Here is a 22129-nt window from a genome sequence, read left to right on the forward strand (position 1 = left end):
GCAGTTCAAGTTCTGGGTGGTGTAAAAAGATAAACTGATATTTCCATTGCGTCTTTCATAGCACTGGACCACCCGAAATTTCTTTGCTATCATGGAAATATTTCTCGAGTGTAATCAGTGTGTTAGTGTGGAAAATGCAGCAGCCAATTTGTACGGGGCATTCTCCCACAAACAAAGCCACAGTAATGATCAAATCATCTGTTCTTACAGTGTCAATAGAGAGTAGATATTGGCTAGGCTCCAGGGACAAATGTCTTACTGTTTCTGAGAGAGGACTGTGGGATCATTTCACTGCGAGGACAGGGTCTCGGATTAACATGTGAAAGACTGATCCAACAGTGCAGCTATTCCTCAGAATGTTGTTGGATTGTCAGCCCAGACTTTTGCAGGCAGGCTTCAGGAGTGATGCAAAGCCAGAACTTTCTGACTGAGATGTGAGTGTGGTGGAGCCATGTTTGGTGCTGATAGTTGGCAGCTTTTAAACGGAGACAGGAGGCACACAACTGTGGAAATATGGTGATGTTGCCCTGAACTAAAGTTTGATATGGGATTTACTTCCAATAGATGCCCAGTCTCTGCATGTTCATGAATTGTAATACCCTTGTAATATCGCTGGTCAGCGTGATCTTAGTGAACCGAAGGGCCTGTTTCCATGATGTATCTCTAAAGTCCACAGATTGTAGGTAACAAATGAGCCCCAGGGTTTTTGGGAGAGGATGGGGGAGAGGCATGGAGAAACAAGGGTTCTTCAGACACGAGAACTGCACACATTGCCTCCACACTGTTTCTCTAAACCTGCCCATGCAAGCAGCATAACAGTGAAATGCTTCTGAAATATAATTTCCCTATGGTGCCACCTTTAGAGTTTAACCAAAGTGGTTTGATTCCACCTATGATTAGATTTATATTTATCTCATTATTATTGGGCCGTGTTGATTAAAGTGCTTTACCGAAATAAAAGTTAAAAGTCAAGTGGTCTTATCAATTATGTGTTATGCCAAGGGAGCCTATGAGATTGACCAATTCTGGTGGTCCCATGGCCTGATTCAGGACTCCCAATATATTTGCATGGTAAGTATGTTTCAAAAAAAGCCACTGGTTTAAAGATGAAAATTTAAACTGCATTTTGCTTTCTCGTCCCCGTCGAGTGTGCCAATAGTGATAATAGCTCTCAAGGGCCCCTCTATTTCATTTGGGGTTGGAAATGGAAAGCTCTGACATGCCGCACTCTATTCATTTGCACTTGGTGACCATAGATTGTGTCTTTCGTTTTGACAGAGAAGGCCAAAGTCCGTCTAAACGTGAACAACCTCACCAAGCGGAGCATGACAACTGACTCCATCCTCTCGTCCACTACTGCAAGTAACAAGAGGGTACGTAACTAGCAAGGAGAGGAACTGACTGATGTTTGAGTTTTGGAATGTGCACCACCATCTTCTGATCTAGCTTTTTCTTTAAACTCCCTGAGTGGAGCAAGGATCTGGGGGAAGGGTAATTGGTTTGGCTCTCTCATTGAAGATTTGGCATTTTCTTTTCATTTGTAGATCAAACAAATAAAAACGGAGTTACTAGAAATGCTGCTTTGTTTACTATGAAGAATGCAGCTTGCTTTCTGTTGAAGGGATGTAAAGATTTTTTGCTGCAAAGTGTGCTGCACTGTGGTTGGTCGATGGAGGCTGCGGTGGATGGGTTGTGCAATGTTTATATTTTGAGGGCTGTTGCATTTCAAGAAATTCTGCATTGCTTCCTGTGGTGCTGTTTGTTGTGGATTTCACTTCCTGCTTCTGAATGCAAGGGGTGTCATCCTGCTTTCTGTTGTGTAGCTGCTGCAGAAGCGCTGTTGTAAAACTATACTGTATTGTTTTGCAAAGGAGGCCAGTTCATTGGCTATATTTAAGAGGGAGTTAGATGTGGCCCTTGTGGCTAAGGGGATCAGAGGGCATGGAGAGAAGGCAGGTACGGGATACTGAGTTGGATGATCAGCCATGATCATATTGAATGGCGGTGCAGGCTCGAAGGGCCGAATGGCCTACTGCACCTAATTTCTATTTCTATGTTTCTATGCTGCATTTTTGTTGTTCAGTGATATGTGGTTTGAAGGGTAATTCATTTTGCAGTTAATACTGTATGTTTGCTGTTGCTATGCTTGCTGCTGCCATCAATGTTGCATTGTTATGTGTTGCAGTTAGGTGGCATTTTTGCAAGAAATGTAGTGACATGTTTCACTCTGCAGGCAGTTGCAATGTTCTGATGAATTGTATTGTTCAAATGGTAGGTGCAGTCTTAATCCTTTGTGAGAGATGACTTTTAGCAAGGAGCGCTTTCAGAGCTGCTCCTGCATGCTCAACATAAATTTGCTGAGGAAACTAAGCCGTTGTTTGCTGTACGATGCACTGGTGTTTTTGTTTCTCTGTGTACCCTTTTAAGAAGGTTGCTCTTTGAGGATTGCTGCGTGATTCTATTGCGTCGTTTGTGTTGCAGTGTTTTCCCTAGCAACTGGAATGAAGTAAAGTTATGGGTTTGCCTTAGATAGTCTTACGTTGCAGGGCTCCATGCCTGTGATGTCACTACTTTTCTGAGACTGTCCAATATCTAACTTTACAGTTTGAAGAATAACAATAGGGGCCCCTTCCAATCTGACCTGGGTCTTGCATTTTTCACTTGCTTCATAGAGTTCTTAGAACATGGTGAATCAAATGAACACTTTGAAGTAAGATCATTGTTAAATTAAAGAAGCTTATTTGTTTCTCTTCTTACAGAACCAGACTTGCAGACTTCCCAAGCTTAGTTGTCAAAAGTGGCCAGCACCTCCCACTTATAGCCTTAGCTGAAATGGCCAGATTTAGTGCCTTGCTCTTACTACAAGAGAGCTCGAGAAGAAAATCTTGATCTTTAATTTCTCTTCATATGGAGGACATGGTTTCCTGATCTATCAATCTATCCTGCAGTCCCAAGCCTCGAAGAGCAGATATTCTCTGCGTTACTTTTGCTTTTAACCCCCGCTGAACTCCGATTTATAATGATCATTGTAAAGATAGGTAGGTCCAAGTGGTTTTTGGGAGTTTTGAGAGAAGGTCAGCTCCATTGTCTCTGATGATACTCAATGTAACATTGGTCAAAGTCAAAGGTGACACAGTGGCGCCGCAGTGGAGTTGCTGCCTTACAGCACCAGAGACCCGGGTTCAATCCTGACTACGGGTGCTGTCTGTACAGAGTTTGTACGTTCACCCGGTGACCACGTGGGTTTTCTCTAGGTGCTCCGGTTTCCTCCCACATTCCAAAGACATGCAGGTTTGTAGGTTAATTTACTTCTGTAAATTGTAAATTGTCGCTCGTGTGTAGGATAGTGCTTGTGTACGGGGCGATCGCTGGTTGGCGTGGACTCATTGCGCCAAAGTGCCTGTTTCCACGCTAAAGTCTAAAGGTCAACTTCCTGGAATAATGTGCAAGGTTAACGATTTTTGACTGTAAGATAAACACATTTAAATATAACATGATCAAAAAGGGAAGCCTGAAATTGTTTAAATGCAAAGCATAATTCTAATTATTACATTTTGTCCTATTCTGAGGGATATGGCATTTCCCTCTCCTGCGTTAATGCTGCGATATTATTGAAGGATTTCCTGCTGTCATTGCCACTGAGTTCTCTTGCCATGCTTATTGTATTGTTCCTTTTTTGGAATGCTGCATTATTTACTCTTAAGGTGAGCATCAAAATTACTTTCAAATGATGTTTTCTCATTGCATTTAATGCCAAGCCACTCACGTTTGGTGGACATCTAGTGCTGCATTATTGCTATCTAGTGCTGCATTACTGCTAGTTATGAGAAGTTGGGTTTTTTTAAGACCAGCAAGGATGCTGCATTATTTCCTGGTGTAAAGTTTACTCTACTGTTCTGTGTTGTGGGGATTGCACCATTGGTTTTGGTTTCAGGTAGAATTTTAATTTTTAGGGTTTTGTCATTGTTTCGTGTTTAAGGTAGTGTTTTAATTTTCAGGGTTACCTGAAACACTAGCTGCATTATTTGGATATGAAGGGCTCTGCATTGCTTCTCACAAGGAGTTCTGTATTGCCTCCTTAACATTTATTGTGAAAGGTGTAGCTTTCATTGGATGAAAAGACATTCCCAGTGCTGTCTGCTGTCTTGTTTTTATTTGTTGTGTATTTTATTGGTTCTGCAAAGAATGTTGAGGTGTATTTTGTGAAGCATGCCACATTGCATCTTTCGGAGGATGGTGTCTTGAGAGAAGTGTTTTCACGTGAAGTGTATTGTGTTGACTCTCGGTGTTAAGTACCACATTGTCTCTCTGTATAAAGCATGCTGCATTGAGTGGACTGTTGCATCAGTTCTTGTGTAGGGTGTGCAATCATGCAGTGTTGTCACTTTTATGTGTGGAGTGTCTCACTAGGATAGATATTGAATACAATACAATATCTATTGAATAGATATTGAAACAATGAAAAAAAAATTGCAGGATATTTTTCATGTTGCATGCAGTGTTGTTTCCTGGGATAATTACTGCATTGCATTTTGGTGATGAGCCCTGCACTCCGGTGTGAAGAATGTTATGGTCTTTGTGAAGATTGCTGTGTTTTCTTTAAATGCTGAATCAAGCTAATTAGTTGCTACCTGTGAAGGTCCCAAACTGGTGAAGAATGGTGTGACGTTCCCAGAGTGGGTAACTTGTGAAGCCTGCTTTGCTTTATTTTCTGAAGAACACTGGACCATTCTGCTGAAAAGTTTTGAACTGTTTCTGATCAAGGATACAGCTTTGATTATTGTGCCTTGTTGTTTCTGATTACTGTAAAGAGGGCTCATTTATTTCCATCGAAGGGTGCTTTGTTAATTTTCGTAAAGATTTCTGCTTTGTCTGCAGTGAAGAAAGCTGAATTTCATCTTGCAAAGATCTTATCTAGAATGCTACAATGATCACATGAAATGTACCCCATTGAATCCTATGAAGAGCACTGCATCGTTGCTTGTGATGAGTGTAGTGTTCTTCCAATGAAGAATGCCACATTTGGTTGTTATGAAGAATTCTGCATCGTTTCTTGTGAGGAGTGGTGTTGTCTACAATAATGAGTGTTGTGTTGTTTCTGGTGCTGAAAACGATAAAGGTTATTATGAAGGTTATTATTTCAATGTGAAGAATGCTGTGAGGTTCTGGTGATGAGAACTGCTATATTATTTGTGAATAGTGCTCTGTTGCTTCATGATTAGAAGAATGCTGTGTTGGATCTCACAATAATGCAGCTCATTTTCTAGTAAGAGCACTGCTTTATGCATTATCATATATTGGGTAACTTTTAACCCTTTCATGCCGAGTCTGCTCTGAATTTAAATCATAGCTTTGCAGGTGTCCTAGTAATATTTAAAGGAAGCTCTATTTCTCAGACTCTGTAATCTTGTATTTAGCATCTACTTTCTCATGAGTTGGAAATCCTAACAGCTCCAGGTAGCTGTGAAGTTTTATTTAGCAAGGAATCTATTTTTGCAGCACTGAAAATGGATGAAGCAAGAGTTTCCTCAGCCCCTTTAACAACATTTTACTCTGAAGCTCTGTCTCACCAGCACAATCTCCCACTTCTGTGGCCCCGCCACCACTGATGTGCAAAGCACCACTGCTCACAGCCACCACAACATCCAACATTTATACGGACAGGAAACATTTGGAGCACATGCACAGGTAGGCATGGACGAGTTGGGCCGAAGGGCATGTTTCATGCTGTATGACCTTTGCTCTTGCCCATCCCCACCTCGTGCCTCAAATTTCAACTTTGTACTCTTGAGCCGTCCCTCCATTCTATGATCATCACCAAGATATGGATAAATGGGAGTAAGCCCTGATGGCGGCACTGTATGAGTAACTTGTTTGCATAATAATTGGATGGTCTTTCAGTCTGTGCAAGAAATGAAGCAAACCATGTATAATGAATGTGGACTGTTAAAAAGAGGAAACTCTGCACTGCTTGTTTTTCTGGGATTTCCATCTCAGCTCCCCAATAAGTGGCGGGATCCACAATTCCATGGTCAGGGGTGTCATTGTCAGATTATCACACTGTGAAACTCTGTCCATTAACAAATCAACTGTGACCTTATCAAAAAAGTATTGTAAGTGCAACTCTAATAGCATTGGCTAATACTTTAAGATCCACACACCTCTTTAAGGCACCATATTCCATCCATGGTATTATTGGACATTCCTCTGACAAGCAGTAGATATTTTAAGAACACTGTCTATTACAATAATTGTATAATTTACGCTGTCCTACTGTATGGCATCAGTTTCTCCCTGGTGATGAATGGAGTGGATTTATTCAGTGTTTGGGGGTGATACTCTGGACAGTATTCATTTTCCCACTTTCCACAAATGGTGATCCAGATAGATATGGGAGCTTGCGTAACATTCCCTGTCTTGAAACTTTGATTGAAACTTTCATTACCTTCCATGAGCATCAATGCTCCGTTGAACATCATTCCAGCAGTTTCAATTCCCTGGTTTAGTTAGGCATTGGCTGATGAAAGTTACAGTGATATAGATGATTTGATTTATTGACAGCATGGTCTACTGTGGACGGAATTGATTATTTATTTATATTAAGGCCATGTAGAACAAGGATGTTTTTCCTCTTTGCTCTTTTGTGCCTGTCATTCTTTCTCTATCACTCTCATCTGACTTTCTTTTTCTCCTCTTGCTCTTCCTTTGACTACAGTTTGACTTCATTACTCCTTTCCTACCTTTTTGTCAGTCAAGTGACCCAAAGTCATGGCGACAGGGCCTACGCAAAACCGGCATTGTCTTGGTCGCCAAAAGAGGTCAAAAAGCAGCGGTGAGCTTCTTGCATGTTGAGATTACCATTCTCGGTGGAGCTTTTGCTGTGCTGCATGGGCACGTGGTTTATTTTGCATTCATCTCTGTTAGTCTTCCTCTCTATTTCAAACTCTCTGGTTTTAGGTAAGCAATTTTAGAAGAGGCAGTCTAATTTTTGAGGCAACAGAAAGTTCAGCAATCTAGAATGCAATCTGTATATTGTAATTTGCAGCCTTTACCGCTTAAAATCTGTTCAGAAAATTGCTATAAGACACAAGGCATCTCAGGAGGTGGTTGAGGATGGGTAGATGTGTATTAAGCTTTCCTTCTGTCTCATATCCTATCGTGTGAACGTGATTGTATTGTTGAAAGGAGAGAGGATGTAACATCGCTGAAAACACAAATTGCTTGTGTTGGGTACCAACCGTGGAAAAGAGGTTAATGGCTCACTGCATTTTTAAATTAGATTGAAATGTTTTGAGGATACTTTTTTGTATTGGAAACATAGAATGTTCAAGAGTATAAGAGGCTCCTGAGTTCCAACTGGCTGGTCCCTAAATGTTTCTGAAGGTTTACAGACATAGTTTTGTCTCTAGTGCTCCTGGCTCACTCTCTCCTTTAGATATTGCGCCACTACAACCTAATTTCATTCATTCTCACTTTCCCAATTCTGAAAATGAGCTTCTACCAGTTTCATGTAGAAGTTGTCATGAGGTTTCAATGTGCCTGAATTCCTCTGAAATGTTGCTGAGCCACTGCATGCCCCTTTTGTCCCCCAATAGAGATATTTCCGTCTTCTGCCGTGCCTATAACTGGATGACACATACAAAATATCAATTTACACTATCAAAGATGTCCCTTCTGAAATGTGATGCTCTCGGTTCCAGGTGAATCTAGGCTGGAGCTTTGTGCAAAGTCGTTGTTAATATCTGAGATCTGTTCTCTCTCAACTATTATTTGTTTGCTCATAATGTCAACAGTATTCATAGGAAGCAGGCATTGTCCCACCCTACTGCCATTCTCATTCCCACACCAATCCGTCCGCTCCTTTGTAATCGACTACTGTGCTCGTATGCCCATAGTGTTTATCCTTCAGATTTCACATTATTTTGTGCTTAGCTACTCTACACATCTGCCATGACTTGGCCCAACTTCACAAATTACCCATATCTCCGTCTGTGGCCTTTTATTCTGTTATTTATGGCCATTCTTCAAGAGATTTGTTATTATCAGAAAACGAATGCAATTTTGATTCTGTTCCAAGTTTCAAATCCTTTTGAACATTGTGAACGGCAGTGACCCAAACACACATCTCTCAGACACCTCACTAATAACCTACCAGTAGAAATAATCCAGAAGCAATGAAAGTTAATATTCAGACTTGTCCAAGCAGGGAGCTTATGCTTAATAACGAGCAACTGCAGGCCTCATGAAGCATTTAAACTGCATTCAAGTGGGGATGTTTGTGCTCATTGCCTATATCTGATTGCCTAGTTAAAACACACAGATTTGTAGTTTGATGTTCATTCCTATTAGTGCCCTGATGTCCTATTGGTGCCCTTTTACCATTCAGCCCTACTTGATGCATATTCTTTCCTCTGTCTGCTTTTGGTTTGTGTTTCCACTGTCTGTCTGATTTGTGTGTGTACCTCTCAGTCCTTAATTAGTGCAATTTCCTCCTTAATCCCGGATTGGTGCGTATTCTCTCTATTCCTGAATTCCTCTGCTGCCACTAACTGGTATTGGTTCCTTCCCTCTCCTTCTCATCCCAATACAGTTTGCGTTCATCTTTGAAGCTCTAGTTTCTGTGCCTTAACTCCAAGACCTCAAGTTGCCAATTGAACATTTTAACTTTTTACACTCAAACATTTGCACATGTTTGCATCGATTCCCCCTGGGGCATGTCCAGTTATGAACATGAAGTGGCTATAACTGTTAGATCCAATAACAGCTTATCTGCACAAAGACCCTAACAAACCATTGCTAATTATTGGGGCAAGACTTCCTTTGTTAGCCATTCAGAGCAAAGTTGTGGAAGCCTTCTGAAACATCAATATTTGACTACACTGGAATTGTTAAAAGATATTTCTTCCATATTCATGATATGGTCACCACAGTTTGACCAGAGGGAAATTTTAATGCTTTATTTAATAATTAAGAATTTGTTTTTGTTTAGGGCTTAGCTGCGGCTTGCTAGTGAATTTTGCTGCTTTTTGAGCTTGATTTCCAGAGGTTGTTGTCATCGGTTTGTTCTCTCAGCATGGAAAGGCTGAGAGACAACAGCAACTGAAATTGTCGATGTTGCAAATCTGGGGGGGGGGGGGAAAAGCAGAAGATGTTGGAAATATTCAGCAGGTCAAGTTGCATGTGGATGATGGTTGTGATAGAAGACCATTAACCTCGTACTTCATTGCCATTTCTCTCTCCGCAAGCACTGCCTGACCTGCTGAGATATTTTTCCAGTCATTTCCATGGCAGAGGACGTTTTAGACTGCTCCCACCTTTGTTGTCAAAAGGAGGGAGGTAAGTCCCTCCTTTGCCAGCCAGCTTCTCTTTTTGGTTGGTTATGCTATTAGTCGCATAGCTGCATGTTTTTTCTATAGGCTGCAAGGCAACTCAATTATAAGATCATGCCTGGAAATGGCACTAGAGATGGTGGCTCTCACATTTGACCTTGGACATCAGGTAAGAGGTACTTGTGTAGGAAGGAACTGGAGATGCTGGTTTAAACTGAAGATAGATACAAAATACTGGAGTAACTCAGCAGTTCAGACAACATCTCTGGTGAAAAGGTATAGGTGACGTTATGGGTCGAGATCCTTCTTCAGGGTCTGAAGAAGGGTCTCGACCCGGAACGTCACCCACAGTACCCTCCATAATGTTTGGGACAAAGACCCATCAGTTATTTATTTGCCTCTGTCCTCCACAATTTGAGATTTGTAATTAAAAAAAATCACATGTGGTTAAAGTGCACATTGTCTGATTTTAATGAAGGCCAGTTTTATACATTTTGGTTTCACTATGTAGAAATTACAGTGGTGATTATACATAGCTCCCCCCCCCCCCCCCCCCCCCCCCACCCATTTCAGGGCACCATAATGTTTGGGATACATGGCTTCACAGGTTCAGTGGCTCAGGTTCTTTTCAGGAGTTTTTCAAAGCTAAAAAAATTGTTCAATTCTTAAGTGGCCAAGTCAATCAGCTGATCTGAACTAAATTGAGCATGACTTTTATATGCTGAAGAGAAAACTAAAGGGGACTAGCCCCCAAAACAAGCATAAGCTAAAGATGGCTGCAATACAGGCCTGGCAGAACATCACCTGAGAAGACGGCCATGCCGATGTCCATAAATCACAGACTTCAGGCAGTCATTGCATGCAAAGGATATGCAACAAAATACTAAACATGACTACTTTTATTTACATGACATTGTCGTGTTCCAAACATTATGGTGCCCTGAAATGGTGGGGACTATGTATAAACACAGCTGTAATTTCTACATGGTGAAAATGAAATGTATAAAAATAGCCTTTATTCAAATCTGACAATGTGCACTTTAAGCACTTTAACAGTGATTTTTTTCGACTACAAATCTCAAATTGTGAAGTACAGAGGCAAATAAATAAATGATGGGTCTTTGTCCCAAACATTATGGAGGGCACTGTATATAAACCAGCATCTGCAGTTCCCTTCTACACAAGAGTTTGCAGGTATTGTGTGAAGTTTTGCTTTCTGCATCTTTTTGCGTTAATGCCTGGAAACAGATCAAAGGTTCGCTAAATTGACTCCTGGGATGAAATGTTTATTCAGTATAAGTATTGGGATGGACATGTAGTTTGCGTAGTTTAGACAACTGAGTTGTGTTGATTGAAAAACGAAATTCAAAGTGACGAATCAGAATGAATGCTTTGGTTGTTTATTCTGCTTGGAGACACTAACATTGGGAGCAGTGGCTTCACATGGGAGACAAGCCAAATGATGTCTCTCCTGGCAGTTTCCCTTGCAACCGCAGGAAATGCTACACTTGTCGCTTTACCTCCCCCCTTGACTCCATCCAAGGATCCAAGCAGTCTTTCCAGGTGCGGCAGAGGTTCACCTGCACCTCCTCCAACCTCATCTATTGCATCCGCTGCTCGAGGTGTCAGCTGCTTTACATCGGTGAGACCAAGCATAGGCTTGGCAATCACTTCGCCTAACACCTCCGCTCGGTCCGCAATAACCAACCTGATCTCCCAGTGGCTCAGCACTTCAACTCCCCCTCCCATTCTGAATCCGACCTTTCTGTCCTGTGCCTCCTCCATGGCCAGAGTGAGGCCCACCGTAAATTGGAGGAGCAGCACCTCGCATTCGCTTGCGTAGTTTATACCCCAGCGGTATGAACATTGACTTCTCCAATTTCAGGTAGTCCCTGCTTTCTCATTCTTTCCCCTCCCCTTCCCAGCTCTCCCACAAGCCTAGAGTCTCCACCTCTTCCTTTCTTCTTCCCGCCCCCCCCCCCCCCCCCCCCACCACCACATCAGTCGGAAGAAGGGTCTCGACCCGAAACGTTGCCTATTTCCTTCGCTCCATGGAAGCTGCCTCACCCGCTGAGTTTCTCCAGAATTTTTGTCTACCAGCCAAATGATGTTGTTCTTTTCATATTTAAAGATGCAGGTTGAAAATAATTTTGAATTTTAAGGGATTCTGTGAGTTCTGGAATGGAACAGGTAAGTGGAGTTGAGGTCAAGGTTCAGCCATGATTATATTGAAAGATGAAGCAGGATTGAGAGACTGGTAAATCTTCCAGCCCTACTTGCGTTATATTCTTATGCTGTATTAAAGTAAGCTTGGTCTCTCCTCCACCTTTGAAGGCACTGAGAGGTAAGCCCCCTAACTCTGCCAGCTTTTTATTTTGTCATTAAGCTTTAGCAGGATATTTTTCTGTTCCATTGTTCTCCACTTCAGTTTGAGGCCATTCAATTATGGGTGAATGTGTCCCATCATTTGATAAAGTGTTTCCTCTCCATGCCCAGTTTTCAGGCTCCCCCGCCAAAACAGCAGCTCTCGAAGAGGAGAAGAGGGAGCAGCAGTCCCCAGCAGCGTGGCGCACTGCCCTACGCAAAACAGGAAGCTACGGAGCCCTCAACAACTTGCAGCCACCACCAGAGGAGCAGAGAGGGAAAGAGACAGGAATTGTCCGTTCAGCATCTAGTCCCAAGCTGACTCTGGCTGAATCCAAGGAGAAGGTTTGTGAGAGAAATGTTTAGGAGCATTGCTCGAGAGTGAAACTCAATCAGTTCTGTAGTTAGTACTGGTAGGTAGGTCAGTGACCTGATAGAGTAGGTTTAGTCTAAGTGACCAAAAGAGCTGGGCATAGAGAATAGAAAAACATCAATACTGGAAATCTGGAATAAAAGCAGAAAATGTTGAAGATATTCATAGAATGACTAGATGTGAGGTGTTGCATTTTCAGACATCTAACAAGGGCAGGACCTACACAGTGAATGGTAGGCCTCTGGTGAGTGTTGTAGAGCAGAGGGATCTAGGAGGGCAGGTGTATGGTTCCTTGAAGGTCGAGTCACAGGTAGATAAGGTGGTCAAAAAGGCTTTATGGCCTTCATCAGTATAGAAGTTGGGAGATCATGTTGCAGTTGTATAAGACGTTGGTGAGACCATATTTAGAGTATTGTGTTCAGTTCTGGCCATAGGAAAGATATTGTCAAGCTTGAAAGGGTTCAGAGAAGATTTACAAGAATGTTGCCAGAACTAGAGAGTGTGAGCTGTAGGGAGAGGTTGAGTAGGCTTGGTCTCTATTCCTTGGAACGCAGGAGGATGACGGGTGATCTTATAGAGGTATATAAAATCATGAGAGGAATAGATCAAGTAGATGCACAGAATCTCTTGCCCAGAGTAAGGGAATCAAGGACCAGAGGACATAAGTTCAAGGTGAAGGGGAACATATGTAATAGGAATCTGAGGGGTAACTTTTTCACACGCAGGGTGGTGGGCGTATGGAACAAACTGCCAGAGGAGGTTGTTGAGGCTGGGACTATCCCAACGTTTAAGAAACAGTTAGACAGGTACAAGGATAGGACAAGTTTGGAGGGATATGGACCAAGTGCAGGCAGGTGGGACTAGTGTAACTAGGACATGTTGGCCGGTGTGGGCAATTTGGGCCGAAAGGCCTATTGGGCAGTATCTGTAGTGAGAGAAAGAGTTAATGTTTCAGGTGTAGATAATGGGCCAGTGCCTGAAGCATAATCGTTATTTTATTCTCTTCAGAGATGCTTCCTGACTTCCTGAGTTTCCCTTGCATTTTCTGTTTTATTTTACTTATGGTGATGTTATTTTTAAAACAAAGGTTCAAAGGTTATTTTATTGGTCACATACACCTAGGTGTAGTGAAATGCTTCTTGCCATGCAGCACATAAAGAAAGAATACAGACATAACAGTAATAAAGAAATTTAAACATAAAAACATCCCCTCACAATGGTTCCCACTGTGGGGGAAGACACAATGTCCAGTCCCCATCCCCAGTTCACCCATAGTCGGGCCTATTGAGGCCTCCACAGTTGCCACCACGGAGGCCCGATGTTCCAGGCCGTTCTCGCCGGGTGATGGTGCTCCGGCATCGGGAGAATCCTCATAGCGGTATGGGAACCCTGGAACGGCCGTTTCCGTACTGGAGGCTGCGGCTTCCGAGGCCAACAAGGCCGCGCCGGATGGAGCTCCACAACTGGTGATCTCGCTGAGAGATCCCAGACTCCCGATGAAAAGTCAGCGCCGCCACCCGCAGCTGGCCGCTCCTCAGACCCGCAGCTCAGCGATGTTTTTATCGGCGGTCTCAGCTCACTGGAGTTCCAGCGCGGCGACCCGGGTAGGGCATCGCCCGCTCCGCGATAGCGCTCCAGCGCTGTGCTGCTACCGAAGCCGAGGTTCTGGGCGGTCCCCGATGGGAAACGCCGCTCCAGGCCCGCTGGTAGGCCGCGAGGACGGGTCGACGGTGCAGCCTGGAGAAAAGCTGCGTCTCCGACCAGGTAGGGACCCTAGAAAAGCAGTTCCCCCCTCCCCCCCCCCCCCCCCCCCCCCCCCCCCCCCCCCACCTCCCTCCCCCCCACATAAAAAAGTCTATAACTCCAGAACAAAAAACTCAACTAACTAAAAAAAAAAAAAAAGAGAAAAAACTGATAGCTGCAGGCTGGGCAGCCATACCACACAGGACGGCCCCCCCGTGGAAACAAACCACTGATGACCTGAAATCTACTGTTTAATAAGTGGACAAGGATGCAATATTGATTTGTAATCAGTATTTGGATTACATGTAAGATGCAAATAATTGCCTTAAGGAAAGAGAAAGGGACTGAGAATAATAAATGCTTTCTTTCAAAGAGCCAGAACAGGCAAGAAGAACATAAAATTACAATTGCAGAGTTTATAATGAAAATGTTTTGAAAAACTTTAGATAGATCTGAAACTAAAGCAAAAAAATTGCTGGAAAACCCCGCAGGAGGTCATGCAGCATCTGTGGAAAGGGATTCAAAGTTAACGTTTTAGATTCAAGACCCTTGGTTAGGCCGAATTGTTACAGCATATGAGGATCCACCCAGCTCAAGTTAGGGAAGTCCTGGCCAGATGCCCTTACCCACTTCTTGCCAGTGGCACAAAACCACCCTGAGGCAAGAAGTAGTTCTTCCTCATATACCTCTTGTTCTTTTTCCCCAAATCTGTATCCCACAGCCCTTGAATCATTTGTGAAAATAATCTGCGTCACCCACCACCCACGGCAACGCGTACCAGGCACTCACCGCCCTCTGTGTAATGAAAACTTACATTGTACATTTTCTACGCTCCTCTCACCTTAAAGCTATGCCCTCACGAATTTGATTTTTAAATCCTGGGGTAGACACAAAAAGCTGGAGTAACTCAGCAGAACAGGCAGAATCTCTGGAGAGAAGGAATGGGTGACGTTTCGGGTTGAGACCCTTCTTCAGACTGGTTAGGGATAAGGGAAACGAGAGATCTAGATGGTGATGTGGAGAGATAAAGAACTGTGAATAAACAATGTGCAAAAAAGTTACGATGATAAAGCAAACAGGTCATTGTTAGCTGTTTGTAAGGTGAAAATAAGAAACTAGTGCGACTTGGGTGGGGAGGGGGGATAGAGAGAGAGAGAGAGAGAGAGAGAGAGGGAAGGAATGCCGGGGCTACCTGAAGTGAGAGAAATTAATTCTCATACCACTGGGATGAAAGCTGCGGAAAGCGAAACATGAGATGCTGTTCCTCCAATTTGCATTTAGCCTCACTCTGACAATGGAGGTGACCGAAGGACAAAAAGGTCCATGTAGGAATGGGAAGGAGAATTAAAGTGTCCAGCAACCGGGAGATCAAGTAGGTTCACGCGGGCTGAGTGAAGGTGTTCTGCGAAACGATCGCCCAGTCTCCGTTTGGTCTCACCGATGTACAAGAGTCCACATCTTGAACAATGGATACAGTAGATGAGGTTGGATGAGGTGCAAGTGAACCACTCCCTAACCTGAAAGGACCGTCGGGGTCCCTGGACAGGTGTTGAGGCAGGAGGTATAGCGACAGCTGTTGCATCTTTTGCGGTTGCAGGGGAAGGTACCTGGGTAGAGAGTGGTTTGGGTGGGAAGGCAGAAAGAGGTGGAGATGGGAAAATGTGGCTAGTGGGATCCTGTTGGAGGTGGCGGAAATTTCAGAGGATTATGTGTTGTATGCAACGGCTGATGAGATGGAAGGTAAGGATTAGGGGGACTCTGTCTCTGTTGTGACTATGGGGAGGGGGAGCAAGAGCGGAGCTGTGGGGTAATGAGGAAACACGAGTGAGGGCCTCATCTATGATGTGAGAGGGGAACCCCTGTTCCCATCTCGGATGTCCTATTATGGAACACCTCATCTTGGGTGCAGATGTGGCGTAGATGCAGGAATTGGGAGTAGGGGATAGAATCTTTGTAGGAAGCAGGATGGGAAGAACTCTAGACAAGATAGTTGCGGGAGTTGGTGGGTTTGTAATAATTTCAGTCAATAATTTCCTGTCCACCACCGCTCCACCCACCGCTCTGGACTCGGCCAGCTCCGCGACGGTGAGGTGAGTCCCCGGCACTGTTTGAGGAGGCCTGCTCCCAGGCAACGATAACGGAGTACCCGACAAGAAAAGGTCGTGTCTCCAGTGGAGGGGAGACTGAGATCAAGAAAGGGGAGGAAGGATGATTTGAGTGCAGGATGAAAATTGGTGGTGAAGTTGATGAAGCCCATGAGCTGCATGGGTGCAGGAGGTAGCGCCGATGCAGTCATCCCATATAACAGATATAAAGTTTGGGGATAATGCCCTGCTCCTGTCCCATCCTGGGAAAAAGGTTCTGACTGTCTATCCTATCTATGCCTTTCATTATTTTATATACTTCTATCGGGTTTCCAGTGTTACAGAGAAAAGAGAAAACCACAATAGAAAGTGGCTCATTCATGCATCATGTGCTGGGCCTTGTGTAACACAATCCCCACTTAACAAAGACTTTGTTAGCTTGCATTGAACAAACGGTTTAATTCATGTCGACACGTGCCATTCAATTACTTGGTTAGATAGTGGGGTAAAAATTGTGTTCTGCACCTTATTTGGAAATGTTTACTGGTTGATGCAGAAAGTTTTGGTCGACCAAAATAGTCGGGACATCCAGCTGCAACTGACCCGTCGTGCAAATAGTGCAAAGAATTTTAATGGGGCAGCAGCAGAACAGAATTACTGTGCATTTCTTTGGTAGTTTCTGGTAAAATGCAAGGACACTTGTTCCATCTTTATCTGTGCCTCAGTTACAGTGCCCTCCATAATGTTTGGGACAAAGACACATAATTTATTTATCTGCCTCTGTTCTCCACAATTTGAGATTTTTTAATGTTTTAAAAATTTATATTTTTATTAGAAGCAGTGTACAAAAGTATAAACCGCGGCATAATACAATTATTGTACAGCTTCCATTTTAATTTTAGCAAAGATGAAATGGAAAAAGAGAGGAAGAACAAGAAAGAAAGAAAATGAAAGAGAAAGTGAATGTGTAGAACCCCTAAACTACCAAATCAGTGTTTTGATAGATTTGTAATAGAAAAAAAAATCACGTGTGGTTAAAATGCACATTGTCGTATTTTAATAAAAGCCATTTTTATACATTTTGGTTTTACCATGTAGAAATTACAGCAGTGTTTACACATAGTCCCCCCCATTTCAGGGCACCATAATGTTTGGGAAATAGCAATGTAATGTAATGTAAAGTAGTCATGTGTTGTATTTTGTTGCATATCCTTTGCATGCAATGCCTGCTTGAAATCTGCGAATCATGGACATCACCAGTTGCTGGGTGTCTTATCTGTTGATGCTCTGCCAGGCCTGTATTGCAGCCATCTTTAGCTTGTACTTGCTTTGGGGGCTAGACTCCTTCAGTTTTCGCTTCAGCATATAAAAGGCATACTCAATTGGGTTCAGATCGGGTGATTGACTTGGCCACTTTTGAATTGACCATTTTTTAGCTTTGAAAAACTCCTTTGTTGCCTTAGCAGTATGTTTGGGATCATTGTCTTGCTGTAGAATGAACCGCCAGCCAATGAGTTTTGAGGCATTTATTTGAACTTGAGCAGATAGGATGTGTCTATACACTTCAGAATTCATTATGCTACTACCATCAGCAGTTGTATCATCAATGAAGATAAGTGAGCCAGTTCCTTCAGCAGCCATACCTGCCCAGGCCATTACACCCCCACCACTGTGTTTCACAGATGAAGTAGTATGGGATCTTGGGCAGCTTCTTCTCTCCTCCATACTTTGCTCTTGCCATCACTCTGATATGAGTTAATCTTTGTCTCATCTGTCCACAAGACCTTTTTCCAGAACTGTGGTTGCTCTTTTAAGTACTTCTTGGCAAACTGTAACCTGGCCATCCTATTTTTGCGGCTAACCAGTGGTTTGCATCTTGCAGTATAGAATAGAATGCTATTTATTGTCATTCAAACCTAGGCTTGAACAAAATATCATTTCTACAGTTTTTTACATTACAAAACAATCCAAGACCCACACTTAACACAGTTTACATAAACATCCATCACAGTGAGTCTCCAACATCTCACTGTGATGGAAGGCAAAGTCTTTGTCTCTTCCCTTTGTTCCTTCTCCCGCGGTTCAGCTGCAGTGTCGAGGCGAACTGGGCCTCCGATGTTAAAGCCCCCGGCGGGCGATGGTAAGTCCTGAGGCCGTTTAAGCCACGCCGGGCGATGTTAGGCCCCGGCTCCATGTCCTTTAAACCCGCGGTTCCAGCGGGAGAAGTCGCTGTTGCAGAGCTCGGAAAAGCAGTCTCCCACCAGGGACCTGTGAGCTCCCGATGTTCCTGTCCATCGGGTCTGCGGCCGGTGCCACCGAACTCCAAAGTCGGGTCGCAGCCGCACGCCACCACAGCTCTTCCCTCTCCGAAGTTGGCCAGCTCCGCGATCTCAGTTCCGCAGGCTCTGCAACTGGAGCCCTCAGATTAGTCCCGGCCGGAGGTCGCCGCCGGCTCCACGATGTTAGGCCCAACGACATCCGTGACCCGACAGGGAATAGTCGGGTCCCCGCACAGGGAAGAGATTTAAAACGGTTTCCCCCACAGCACCCCCACCACCCCCCACATATACACAGCTAAAAAAATAATAAAAACTAACTCAAGACATACATTTAACAAGACAAAAATAAAAAAAGACAGACGACTGTAGTCGAGCCGCTGCCGTTAGGGGCCGCCTCTCAATTTCTGTTTATAAAGTCTTCTGTGGACAGTGGTCATTGACAAATCCACACCAGACTCCTGAAGAGTGATTCTGATCTGTCGGATGGGTGTTTAGGGATTTTTCTTTATTATAGAGAGAATTCTTCTGGCATCAGCTGTGGAGGTCTTCCTTGGCCTGCCAGTCCCTTTGCGATTAGTAAGTTCACCAGTGCTCTCTTTCGTCTTAATGATGTTCCAAACAGTTAATTTTGGTAAGCCTAAGGTTTGGCTGATGTCTCTAACAGTTTTATTCTTGTTTCTCAGTCTCATGACGGCTTCTTTGATTTTCATTGGCATAACTTTGGTCCTCATGTTGATAAACAGCAATAAAAGTGTCCAAAGGTGATGGAAAGACTGGAGGAAAGACTAGGTGCTGAGAGCTCTCTTATACCTGCATTAAGGAGGCAATTAAACACACTTGAGCAATTACAAACACATGCGAGGCCATGTGTCCCAAACATTATGATGCCCTGAAATAGGGGGGACTATATATACACACAGCTGTAATTTCTACATGGTGAAACTAAAATGTATAAAAATGGCCTTTAATAAAATCTGACAATGTGCACTTTAACCACATGTGATTTTTTTTTTCTAGTACAAATCTCAAATTGTGGAGTACAGAGGCAAATAAATAAATGATGGGACTTTGGCCCAAACATTATGGAGGGCACTGTAGCATTGAACTCTATTGTACAGTGTGGCGAGCTGTTGTGTCGATTGTAGACTGTGTTTACAGTTCACTCTTCACTTGTTCCTTGCCTTTCAGGAGAAAGAACCTCGATTAGCCCGTGTTCCACCCACTCCAACAAGAAAGCTCTTCACTATTGGAGATACCAATGAGGCCAAATCCAGGTAGGGAAACAAACTAGGAGCTAGTTCACTGGACTAATAGATAGATATGCCATTTATTGTCACTATACATGTACAGTGAAACTGAAAGCTGCTCGTACTCAGTGCATACATACAATTTAGCAAAAAAAACAAGGAACAAAAAAAACAAAAAACAGAAGGGAGATGGGGGGGGGGGGGAATAGGTGCACAAATTCTGCGGCGCTACATACATATATACATATATACAGATGGAAGTCCGTGTTGGGCGGTGTAGTCAGTGCATGTGTGAATTTGAATTTATAGTTTTTGTTTGATATCTGAAATGATAGTTAGCAAACAGCTGCCACTAAATGTTTATACCCACAGTGATCTGGGATTCATGTGACACCATGATATCAGTGAGGTAATAGAATCTGAATAATGAATGGTTTTGGCCAGGGGAAATTAGTTCCACACTCTGTAAAGTAGCAACATAAAAGATGCTCAGCAAACCTTCAGTCTTGAACATCTTACGCTAAGTTTGCGTTTGTGTTGGTTCACCGGGGTTGAAAGCACTATCAGAAGGACTTGATAATGTTTCCTCTGAGCAGTCTCGGTTTGCTCTGGAGTTCCACTGTACCTGAAGCAGTGTGCCACGTCTTTCTTCGGGCCCTGCTGCTTCCTATGTGCGAACATTGCTTTTTCTTGCAGTGATTCTACAGCCCCGTTGGCTCGCAGTGCCTCCTACTCAAGGCAGCGGGAGGATGACTCTGGCAATCCATTGGGCAGCCTGGCGCGGAGTTCATCCTACACACGACGACCGACAGATTTGGACAGCAACAAAAGGGATAAGGACCTCAGCAACACCGTGCCGACTTCCTCTGGCGTCTCCATCGCGGCAGTCTCTGGTTATCCAAAGAGGTTTGTAGATCGCGTGTGTTAAAATCGTCAGCCGCTAGATAATGTGAAGAGGACTTGTTTATGTTTCTAGTGGGAACTCTATAAAGGAGTTGAGCTCTGGGGCTGTTGTCACTCCTTTTGGATTATTTCATTCATTCATTCCACTTCATTGTGAGATTCTTGCCCTGTATATCTCTGGATATAAAATATTGTGCTCGCTCACTTAGTTCCAATGGTAAATTATCAGTAAATCACTTCAGGTTGTTGGCAGAAATGATCGGAGGTTTATTAGCATTCAAGTCCCATTCTTGGCCTTGCGGATACAAAGCAGGTTGGCAGAAAAACCCATGCAGGTGTGCTGCATTAATGAGGGTCTGTTTGTCAGATTTTAAGTTCCTGCCAGTTCAGGAGGATATTTAACATCCCACATCATTAACTGTAAATTCCGAATGTTACAGTGTTCTGGACAATATTTCTCTCTTCACTGATTTCAAAAAATATCCATCAGTTACTGATTGTTCATGTCTTTGTGAATTCTTGAATCCTTAGTTGCTGTGTTTTCTGTCCAAACAAATGGGGCTATGTTGCAGATTTATTAAGCTTGCAGTCTGGGTTGTGTAGGAAGGAACTGCAGATGCTGATTTATATCAAAGATAGACACGAAAGGCTGGAGTAACTCAACACGTCAAGCAGCATTTCTGGAGAAAAGAGATAGGTGACGTTTTGGGTCGAGACCCTTCTTCAGACCCAGACTCAGAGCACTTTGGGTTGCTCTTCAGAAAAACATTATAAAAGTTCTTTATGTGTGATAGCCACAATATTAAACTGGAGAAGAATGTACATGTGACAAATGTCAGTGCAGTGAACATGTGCCTGCATCGTTTTGCTTGAGAAAACTGCCAGTTGACATTGGGTATGTTTGTAAGTGCAAGTGAGCTACCGATTGAAATGTAAAGGAAGAGTTTTTGAGAGGAAGATTCAGTCCAATGACTAATCCACAAAATGACTTCACAACATCGTAAAATAAAGTATTGTGTGGCAGAATAAGATGAGTGGTAACGCTGCTTGGCTGGCATTCATGTAAAGTGGCATTTAGAGAAGCAATGGGGCAGACTGTGGAAAATATGCTCACACTGATGATAACTTATTTTAATTTGTGCCATTAAACAATCCACTGAGAGCTGCCTCATATCTCAGAAAGTGTGATCTCTTGGTCACTGGTATTTCTCTAGATATTATCTGAGCCCCTTGACCTTGGGATCTAAAGGAGTAAGAAGCAAGGGAAATTTTTACCGTTCATGGAGCAGGTCATTTTTAATCTGGGCCAGTATAAACACTGTTTACTCTGCTTCTGGCTAGGGTGTATTTGGCAATTTATACTTGAACTTTGAAGAATTGTGTTTGGACAGCTGTTAGTGAAAACTCTCCATTATCTTCTCTGTAATACTACCTTACTCTCCTGATCTAGCAAATAACCATGTGGTACACGACCGATCCCTGCATGCCATGCCTGTAGTATGTGCATATCTTTGTAGTAAATAAGTAGATGGAACAATGGCATGATGCCTTGCCGTCTTTCAGGAAGAAATTAATCAGAAAACCAGTGGATATTCGGAAACAAGACATGAAGCCAAGTGTTCAGATAGTTTTTGCCTCGGTGTGTTAAAAAAACAAACCCATTCCAACCTCATAGCCAGGTGGCGACACGTAATGTTGCTGCCTTACATCACCAGAGAGCTGGGTTCGATTCTGACAATGAGTGCTGTCTGTACGGAGTTTGTACATTCTCCCTGTGGCCGCAAACGTTTTCCCCCGGTGCTCTGGT

The 22129-nt window shown here is 43.3% G+C and overlaps 1 protein-coding gene across 1 annotated transcript in view; it reads left to right on the forward strand.

Moving 5' to 3' along the window:
* Positions 1 to 22129, forward strand: part of LOC129706007 (protein phosphatase 1 regulatory subunit 12A-like) — a 129707-nt gene that overhangs the window by 69953 nt on the left and 37625 nt on the right. Inside the window, exons 9-12 of the mRNA XM_055649978.1 lie at positions 1279 to 1373; positions 11826 to 12038; positions 19361 to 19446; positions 20116 to 20325. Coding sequence (XP_055505953.1) covers positions 1279 to 1373; positions 11826 to 12038; positions 19361 to 19446; positions 20116 to 20325 — 604 coding nt within the window. The remainder of the gene's footprint in view (positions 1 to 1278; positions 1374 to 11825; positions 12039 to 19360; positions 19447 to 20115; positions 20326 to 22129) is intronic.

Source organism: Leucoraja erinacea, chromosome 18 (genome assembly GCF_028641065.1).
Source record: "Leucoraja erinacea ecotype New England chromosome 18, Leri_hhj_1, whole genome shotgun sequence".
NCBI lineage: Eukaryota > Metazoa > Chordata > Chondrichthyes > Rajiformes > Rajidae > Leucoraja > Leucoraja erinaceus.